This window comes from Pygoscelis adeliae, unplaced genomic scaffold (genome assembly GCF_000699105.1).
Source record: "Pygoscelis adeliae isolate BGI_AS28 unplaced genomic scaffold, ASM69910v1 Scaffold482, whole genome shotgun sequence".
Taxonomy (NCBI): domain Eukaryota; kingdom Metazoa; phylum Chordata; class Aves; order Sphenisciformes; family Spheniscidae; genus Pygoscelis; species Pygoscelis adeliae.
Window position 1 is genome coordinate 828,797 of NW_008824192.1, and position 9,958 is coordinate 838,754.

At 52.2% G+C, this 9,958-nt stretch overlaps 1 protein-coding gene across 1 annotated transcript in view; it reads left to right on the plus strand.

Annotated features, from left to right (window-relative positions):
- The window catches only part of FKBP5 (FK506 binding protein 5), a 26,207-nt gene that overhangs the window by 5,357 nt on the left and 10,892 nt on the right, over positions 1–9,958 (plus strand). The window contains exons 3-5 of the mRNA XM_009334773.1: positions 3,852–3,959; positions 8,784–8,912; positions 9,831–9,956. Coding sequence (XP_009333048.1) covers positions 8,808–8,912; positions 9,831–9,956 — 231 coding nt within the window. The 5' untranslated portion in view covers positions 3,852–3,959; positions 8,784–8,807. The remainder of the gene's footprint in view (positions 1–3,851; positions 3,960–8,783; positions 8,913–9,830; positions 9,957–9,958) is intronic.

The following is a 9,958-nucleotide window of genomic DNA, read 5'->3' on the forward strand; positions in this document are numbered from 1 at the left end:
GGGCGCCCGGCCGGCGGTGCGCCGGCGCCCCCAAAGCCGCCAGCATCCTCGGCAGCCCCCAGCCGCCCCGGGGCTGAGCCCCTTGCATCTCGCAGCATCCCCCAGCGATGTCGGCGCCAGTCCCGCTCCCCCTCCGTCGGTTTGGCCGCTCGTGGCGTTTCTTTGTCCTCTCCAAGAAATCCCGATTCGGTGCGGGAACAGGCTGGTGTTTCACAACGTGCCGGGAATTGCCGTTTGCCCGATATAATTTGGCATGTATAGACCCTTGGTGCACACGTGGCTTCAAAAAAGGTCTCGGGCGCCGGGTTATTTCTGGGCGCGCGTCAATGCCGGATGCCGAGTTGGGGATCCCCCCTGGAATTTGGCACCGGGGCTCTCAAGGTGCTGCCGAGCCCTTGCGCGTGGGGAATAAGTGATTAAATACGGCATTTCCACTGCCGGGGGGTTGCTGTGGTTTAGAGTCACCTGGCTGAAAGTTTGTTGGAGAAACCCCTAAATCTGTTGCAAGCAATGAGATGCTTTTAGAAATTAAAAAAAAAAAAAAAAAATTAAAATAAATCCAAGTTTAATTGTCGGATTTGTTCTGGAGAAAAGGCTAAATTGGAGCAGAATTGGCAAACAAGGTGTTTCTGGTTTATTCCCGTTTTGTATTTATTTTAGTTCCCCCAAGCTGTCTCTTAAAATTGAATTTGCTCCCTGTTGGTGTAGCTGCTGCCAGGAGGATGCTCCGAGCCGTCCATGGAGGGATCGAGCTTTACCGGGATGTGCCGTACGGAGAGGGGAACTTCACATTTAATAGCCAGAGGTGGAATATTTCTTTCCAGTGTCCCGAAAAGCCTGGCTGGGTCTGTTCTCCCTGGTTGTTTTGACCAGGGGAGAAGACACGATGAAAGGAGCCTGCTCATTTTCGATGGCAAAAAACCCAGTTAGAGGGTGCCAAGGAGTGGGTAGTGGGATGTCAAGTACTTTCTCACTTTTTAAAGATGGTTTATATAACCTGCTTGGCTATATTACTGTATTTTTTTCTTCCTCCAGTTACATAATCCTGATTTATGAAAGCATTAGGAAATCGCGTTCCCTGCTGTTACGTGAGTGTCTGTATATAATGGCCACCGAGCTTGTTAGGATGCTGCGCTCGGTCCCTCTGGCAGCCGTCTCCTGAGAAGCTCAGGCGGGTGTGGAACAGCTATTTATACACTTCTTCTTCTTCTTCACACTTCTTCTTCACACTACTTCTTCTTCTTCTTCTTCTTCTTCTTCTTCTTCTGTTTTTGCCAGCCTCCGAGGCTGCGTCAGCCCCTCCAGGAGCGGGATGGGTGCAGGCTGGTGCCTCTCTCCCTGCCGATGGAGAGCAGAGGCTTCGCTGCCGGCTCCAGCCTTCCCCTTTTCTCCAGTATTTTCGGGATGTGCCGCTTGTGGCAGAGGCTTGTTGTGATTTTTGTAGTGGGAGCAGCTGAAAGCCTCGCTGGGGCCGGGGACGGCTTCGGGGGCAGGCGGGATAGGAGCCGCGGAGCATGGGTGTGTAAAATCCTTGACCGCATCCCGTCCCTGGCACCTTCTCCCCTTGGAAGAGCAACAACCCATAAATGTTTATAGGCTTTTGCCTTCCCCAGTGTATGTTTGTCTTTTGGAATAAAGGAGGGAAAAAAAATATATTGCTTCCCCCCCTTCCATTTCACGTTAAAGCGGAGGGCGTTGTGTCTCTGGGTACCCGCGCTGGAGGGGATGGACCACGGGCTGCTGATGGGATGCTCACAAGAGGGTCGAGTCCAAAAGAGCTTTATCCCTGCGATTTCTGATTTTGAAGCAACCTGGAAAAGCCACCGAGCAAGCATATCCTTGCTGGTGCCTTGCTAGATAACCAGCAAAAGAGCCAGGTTATTTTTAATGGGTTTATATTGTAAACTGGGGAGGAAAAACCCTTTCTGAAAGTCTTTTGCATGTCGCTGGTGTGGGTGCGCTCACCTCGCTCCTGGGGGATGCAGACAGGCTGAACCCATCTTGCTTTCTGTTGAAATATTTATTCTGGCAGGGAGGAGCGAGCCGTCCTGCTCGCTTTTCCTCTCGCTGCAGCTAAAACTTGAGGGCAGCCTCTTATTCAACATATTAAACAAAAAAAAAAGAAAAGAAAAAGGAAAAAGATGAGTTATAACTTGGATCTTAACTAAAACCACTTCAGAAGCTTAAAAATATTAGCTAGGCAAAATGATTAAGCAAGTGTGACGGGAACACGTACTGTTGTATTTAAGTTAGCCGCGTGCGGTAGTTTCCTTTTCTCCCTTCGCTGTTCTCTTAACTGCTTAAAAACCTTCCCTTCCTGCCCCTCTTCTCAATAGCACCGATACCTTCTGGTCCTCGGGAGGTGATCGGCGACCGCATCCCTCGCCAGGGTGTCCCCACGGGGCGGGTGGCCCCGGGATGCTCGGGGGGATGCTCGGGGTGGGGGTACCGGGGTCTCCGTGGGCAGAAGGAGTTAACCCGGGAGCAGCCACCGGCCGTGGATGAAGGAGACCAGGGAGTTCACTTCAGCCCCCAGTGAGTCACGGTTCACCCTGGGCGCGATGGAGGTTCGTCAGGGTGCTGGGCAATTAAAGCCGCTCTGTTTGTGTTTTGTTTTTTTGTTTGAATAAAAGTTGCCATGACTGGCCCGCCGGGATGTTAGCTGCTTGCACAACGTGCACGCTAGGAAGTAAATCAGTCCATGTGAGTCTTATTCAGCTAGCGATAATTTAAATTTTATGGCTTCCCTGTTTATTTTAAAGGAGGGGGGGAAAAGTCAAGTGGCCAGGATTTAAAAGAAAAAAAAAGGTTAATTTTTTAATTCAAGCTGTGATGTACGGGTGTGAGAAATGGCACTCGATGTCTGGGTGCATCCTTCTGTCCCGGGATTACGTGGGGCTGCCTTGTCGGGCTTAAGCAGGTCGTATTTTCTTAGAAATCCCAATTTTAATTTCTTACCGACTCAAACGCCGTCTCCCTGGGTCTCTGCTCCGCAGGCTGGTGTTGCAGGCATCTTAAAACACCCTCGTCCGGGGAAAATCGCTGCTCCGGTCTTCCCCTCTCCTGCTGCACGGGGACAGTTTGCTCAGTAAGTAGATATTTTATTAGAAAAAATAGTTTTCTCGATCGAGGGAGAAGCGAAACCACGGTGGGACGGTGGAGAGAGCCCAGCTGCTGCGCTAATTGGGTCGTTCTTCGTTATCTGTCGACGGGTGTGCTGGGGATGGAGGATGGAGGCGCATCCCCGTGCTGCTGCCCGGCTCGAGGGGCCGGGATTTGGGGTGACGCTGGCCGGGATTCGGGGCCCCGCGTCTCCCCCCTGTGCGTTTCCATTCACTGTTTTTTAGCCTGACCTTTGCATTTTAAAGAAACTCCCTCCCGTGTTGCAATCCAAAGCTTTTAGGGCTGTTGCGGTGCCATGGAAGCGAAAGCGCTTTGTGCTAAGTGGGTCTTAAAAACAAACCCCAGAGCGCTCCGCTCTTGTTTTTCCATCCTGTTAATTTTTGTCCTGACTTTCAGCAACGGTCAATAAAAAAGTTGGACGGAATATAGCGGGGGGGGTTTTTTTGCCTTTTTTTTTTTTTCTTAAGCTGATGTTAAGATGCTAAATGCCGTTTTATGGAAACGGCGAGTCAAAGCATCTTCCCGTGGCCGCGGGGAGCGGAGGAGCTGCCACGGGAGGTTTTGTCCATGGTCTCATCGCCCCTTTCTGACCGTAGTGGAACGTGGTCTGTGGCTTAAAACCGCCGTCTCAGTTCTCCCTTCTTCTTAAATCCTGTTTTCGAATAAAGCACATGTGTGTTTTTTATTTTATTATTTTTTTTTTAATTTTTTTTTCCTCTTCTCACCAGGTACTTGTGTGAAATCCCCACCGTGTCTGGGTGGGCACCTCCCAGGGACGCCCCCCTCCCCCCCCCCCCAGGACCTTCAACCTTCTCCAGCGATCGCGTGGTGGCAAGGTGAGACCCCTCAAAACCCTCCCCAGCCTTTCTCGTCCCTCCCTCCCTTTCCCCTCCCGTGAGCCTCCGGGAGGGATCTGCGACGTGAAGTTTCCATTTGGAGCTGGCAAATGCCTGGTATGCCGATTTCTAGGAAACGTGGCTCGGCATCGTGTGCTTGGTGAAACCCTAGCATGTGCGATACCTGTCTGTCCTCAGCCTGGGGTCGGACATCTGCATCCTATTCTCTGCTCTGAATTTTCTCCTATTTCTCCAGGCTGGAAGATAGCAACATCTGTGCGGAGAGGGGATTGTGAGAGGAAAAAAAAAATAATAAATGGTTTGTTTTTATGGCGTGGACTTCTGCGCAGCATGTGCTGGTGTCGTACGGCGCGCAGCATTTTCATTGCAAAGATCGTCGTTTGAAAGGCACGTGCAAAGGGGAAAGGGCTTCCAGATGCTCCCGTCGCCGGTCACGGCTGCCTGGTTTTCCACGAGCGTGTGTCTGGCATCGCTTGCAGACAGCCTGGAAAACACACAGGGCTCGGAGGATAACGAAGGTGGGGAAGACACCAGCCGCTGCACAGCTTAAAAAGAGAAAAAAAAAAAAAAAAAAAAAAAGCCTTTTGTCGTACTGGCTTTAAAAAAAAATAGACAAAAAAAGCACAGAATGCATTTTTCTGAAGCGGCAGCTGAATTAATGTCTGATTGTATGGGGGATGCTAAAATCGGGGTCAAAGCCGTAGCGCTGCCCGGCTGTGTCGGGGCGTGCAGGTGGGTGCTCTGCCCGGGCAGCCCGTGCCCGCTGCGGGCGGCTCAATCGCACGTGGGCATCGATTGTGGCTTAATTGCTCGTGGGCGTCCATCGCGGCTTCGTTCGCTCGTGAGCACCAATCGCGGTGATGCCGCTCTCCGTCTGGAGGAGGGAGATGATATTTGCAACTGCTTGCACCGGGCGTGCAGGGCAGCATTTGGGGAGACGACGGTGGATTTGCGAGAAGGAAAGACGCAGCAGTTGTTGCTTTTGAGCAATTCGAGGAGTTTGTATTAATTTAGCGGGGCTGAGACCAGGCGTGCGCTGGCGCCGTGGCTCGGGATGTGCTGGTCCAAGTGGAGCACGCGTTGTGCACGCGTAGGTGTCTCCTGAACTCGCGAGCCTCCTTGTTTGCTCAGCTAGAAGCTCTTTAATGTAGTTCATCTTAATTAACACTGAAATAGTTGCACTTGAAGGAGAGATTGTGTCCAGATGTCCAAAGCTCTGGATTTTAAAGCTTGTTTATTTATTTATAAGCTCTTAAATTACAGATTAAACCGCTACGCTGAATTTTCAAATCAGCCGGTAGAGCGGGGACTGATTAAAAGCAAACAAGTGAAAACCCCAAACCCTTTCCTTCAGCTCTGAGGAATACCCTTGCCCTTTTGCAGGGCCTGGGGAGGGTGGAGGTGGCAGCTCTGGGTCCCTGCGGCTGCAAGGCAGCCCCGTGCCCAGCCACGAGCGCCCGGGCGGTGGCTGGAGGCATGGACCAGACCCCGGTGTTGGGCTCCGAGCTCAAGCAGAGGCATTTTTTTGGAGGTTTACAGGCTCCTGCAAGGGACTTTGCTTCAGGATGCGAAGGATCAAGCTGTGCAAAACCACCTCAAACTGTGCAAAACCACCTCGTTGTGACGGGCACCTTTGCTGGGCCATGCTCTGGATTTCTTTAATCACCTTCCCATCGCTTTTATTCTCCGTGCGTGGAAATCCCTTCCCTCTCGGTGGCCTTTCAGCGGTGCCCTTATGCGTTGCAAATTGCTGCACCTTTCGGTGGAGGGAGGACCCCCAGCCCGGGGGGGGGTTTAACCCTTCCCCACCCTCTCTCCTCCTCCCACCCGTCCGTATTTACATCCCAGGGAAACGAAGCAGCGAGGGTGTTCGGAGGAGGGAGGATGGTTCAGCCTGGCTTCATTTACAGACTTACAATGTTAAGCTTGTGGGTAACAGCAACGGGAGAAGCGGGATCTGCTTGGGGCGTCAGAAGCACCCAGAGGCTTTTGCATGGGGCAATTAATTAATCCTCTCCCTGGAGCACACGTGGTCCCACAATGAGAAGATTCAGGCTCTGGCACCTCCAGCAAGCTTGCACGGTTCTCGGTGACAGTCCCCGGCTCCCTGGTATTTAAATCTCGGGGAGTAGCAGATACTTTTTTTTTTTTTCTCCCCCTACAACTGTTTGTTTCAAATTAATTGGGATTTTGGACCTCAGCCAGCCTCCTTCTGTTGCTCCAGACCGGAGATAAGCGGGAGCGGCGCGGTCTTTTCTCTAACCTAGTTGGAGCCGTTTTCGCTGGACGGAGAAGTCTTGAGCTCTTTCATAACGTGGACCACATCTTAATAGCTGATCTTGTGGGCTCCATCCCTCCCACTGCTTCTGACGCAGAGCATCTCCCCTCCCGCTCGCCTTGGCCAGCTTCCCTGGATGACTCCACTAATTGCTTACGTAGAAAAATAATGAGAAGGATGCGTATGATGTATTTTTAGATGTCTCTTGGTGGGATTTAGCAACCGGCGAGCCAGAGCCAGCACCTCCCCATCCGTATTCTGCATCCTAGCGGTTGCTGCTTGGTAGACCTCAGGAGGTTCTGCCCCAGGAGGTGGCACTTCTTTTGCAAGCTGCTCCCCTTTTTTTGGGCTCCTCCTGGTCCTTAATAAATGGGTTATGGATGCTGCGTCCCTGGTCCTGCACAGGATCTGTGCCGGGAAGCCCTGAGCCAGTGCGCGGTGCCGGCAGCGTGCCCAGGCTGGGGTGGGCACCACTACCTCCTCGCTCATCTCCAAGAGGATGGCCACTGTGGTGGCAGGGCAGCGTGGACCATGGTGGCTTGGAGGCCGTCTGAGCGCCCGAATCATAGAATAGTTTGGGTTGGAAGGGACCTCCAAAAGGCATCTAGTCCAACCCCCCGGCCGTGGGCAGGGACATCTTCAACTAGATCAGGTTGCTCAGAGCCCCGTCCAACCTGACCTGGAATGTTTCCAGGGATGGGGCATCCACCACCTCTCTGGGCAACCTGTGCCGGTGCCTCACCACCCTCAGCGTAAAAAATTTCTTCCGAAGTAACCAACGGCATGTTTTCCAATGTGTAAATACCCGTGAGATGACAAGTCTCGCCACCAAAGTTGCTTTTTTTAGTGGTTTTTTTAGGTGTTCCCGTCTGAAACCTCAGCAGAGCAGGGGAAAGGGAGCAGATGCAAAATCTCATTACCCCAAAGACTGTGATAATTGAGCATTGCAACAAGTAGTTCCCTTATTTTTCTATTTGCTTCTTCCATTGCAGGGCTCTTTGTGTCTCGGTGGCTTCCTGTGCTGGGGGGGCCGGGCTCCAGCTCTTCCCTTTCCACCCGGGTGTGAGGAGCACAATTCTTCTTGCAGCACGACTTATCTGCCCTTGGAGCTCAAAACATCCTTTCTTTGCTCTTTCTGAATCCCCCGAATGAATGATTTCTCCTGCTGGTTAACATCAGCTTCCACACCGAAGACTGTGGGAAAGTTTCGCAATTAGAGGGACTTTAATAGGTCTGGTTTATGTCTTAAAAAATCCATCGCTTTCTAATTCTCCGTCACATGTTTCCTTGATTACGTGTCACGCAGCAGTGCGGCTACCAAAATAGCCTTACGGTCTGAAGGAAATCATCAGGAAATATGTTTTTTAAACCGTAGGCAATTCTCTTTTCACCAGGCACCATTGGAAAAAATCTGCGTTTGACGAAAAACGTAGCTTTTCTGGCACCTCGGCTGCTCACGCGGTGATGTTGGGAGCATGGTGCTCCAGCAGTTTGCCCAAAAAAACCCAATTTCTTAGAGTCTTGCTGTGAATTTTCACTTTATCCACCCAAATAGTTGGGATTCTTTGGGTGTTGGGTTTGCTTTAGTTTTTGGAGAAGATGCTTGCTGTGCGTTCAGGTTTTTCCATGCAGGGTGATGCTTAGCTTGCTTTGCTTGCCTGAGACTTGGAGCCTGCTCTCTCTTTTTGGGGTGTTCGTGGTGGGCAAGAGGGAGTGAGGTTTGCCTGGGGTTGAGGTGCTGCTTTCCGAATGATAAGAGTCTCTGACAAATAGGTAATTCCTTGAGGAAAATTATCTTGAACTGTATAAAATGACTCAAAAGGCAAACGCTAGCCTGGTGCACATATTTCTAGCACCCGTGCCCAAGGGGTGCCCACCTCTACGTGAGCCAGAAGGGACGGGTGAAGCTTGGTGGCCATCAGCCCTTTGCTTCTCGCCCGCGAGCACTTTCGTCTCTCCTGGCTTCACCGCTGCCCTCGATGTCTGCCGATGCAGGTGCTTCAGTGCTAGTCCTGCGTCAAAACGGATGCTCGGTAGAGCATCGCCGCAGAAGATCTCAGTGGTTTGGGTGCAGCACCCCGAGATGAGTTTCCACGTTTTGCCCGGTGTCAGGAGTCGGTCGGCTGGCACGTACGTTGTCTGCTGGTGCTTTCTTGGGTAAAACTCTTGCTGGGGGAGCCTCCCGGGGCAATGCCGGGGCTGCAGTGTTGACCTAGGGAGGCTGAAGATGAAGGCTGGGGAGCTCCGCGAGCGTCCCCGTCGCTGCAGCAGACGAAGCCGCGGGGCCGTCCCCGGGCAGTGAGGACGGCCAGCGTCGCACATTGGGGTTTCCTGCGCCCTGTGGTTCGGCGGAGCCTGGGTGGCCCCTGGGAAGGGATTTTCCGCTCTGCACGGTTGAGATGTGCTCGAAGCTTCCTGCCCCGGCCCCGCAGCAGAGCGAGCTGCTTATTTTCTTTAACCCTTTCCTCTTACACCACCTCCCGTGGTCCTGCCGGGCTGACGGGGTGCGTGCCGTGTCTCCCCAGGTCCGGGGCTTATGCAAGGAGACCATGACCACTGATGAGGCCACCAAGAGCGAAGGGGAGGTGCAGGCGGCGACTCTCGCCGAGCGCGGGGAGGACATCACGCCGGCTCGAGACCGGGGGGTCCTGAAGGTGAGGGGGCTGCCAGGAGGGTCCTGCCTTTCTTTCTGCATTTTGGGGTGCATGGTCACGTCGGGGGGCTGCATCCCCAGCCTTTGGGGTCACGTAGTACTTTCAGGGCTGTGGGACTGATATTTTTTTTTTATTTGAAAGGCAAAGGAGATGAGCATCACTTGGAATAAAGAAGGATGGAGTGGTGTTTGAGACTGATGGATTCAGGCTGCTCAATGAATTTCGCTGCTATTGTGTTCCTAATCAGATTATTAGCTGTAAATCCACAAAGCATTTTTGTGTGTGACTCACAGACATTAGAAAGAGCACATTACTGAGGTCATCCAGTCTGCTCCACAACCCCTTTGTCATAGTCAGGGCCATTTCTGGATAGTTCTGCTCCCCAGCGCTTGCTCTTCTCCAGTTGAATAGGACCTTTCCTCTAAGAATAGCATCCTCCCCTGCTCCATCCTCAGCTCGAGAACTGCTTGTTCCAGGCTGTAGCATTCAAAAAAAAAGAAGTGTTGACAAGAAGTGAGTAGTGAAATGACACACCCCTGCGAGTAAAATGTGTACGGACAGAAAGCGAGCGTAATTGCATTCGCTTCAGGTTTCGAACCACGGTGTTTATCCAGACACCTCCGCAAAGTACAGGCAGGTCTCTGCTCCCAGCCCTGGCCCGCTCCGTCACCGTGGCTCCGGTTTGGGATTTATTTTTAGGGGCTGATGGAAGGACAAACTGAATGACTCCCCCTCGAGCCTTCCTTTGGTTTAGAGCAGCACTGGGGTGTTTATGCATGCGTGTATGTATTTTTTTATATATATGCATGCGTGTGTGTGTATATAAAAATGCATGTGTATGTGTATCTCTCTCTCTCCCCATACGCATCCTTAGCTGCCCCGTGGCCTCCCTTCTCACGGGTGGTTTCTCTCTCTCAGATCATTAAACGACCCGGGAGCAAAGACGAGTCCCCCATGATCGGGGACAAGGTTTACGTCCACTACAAAGGCAAACTGGCCAGCGGTAAAAAATTCGACTCCAGCCGCGATCGGAACGAGCCCTTTGT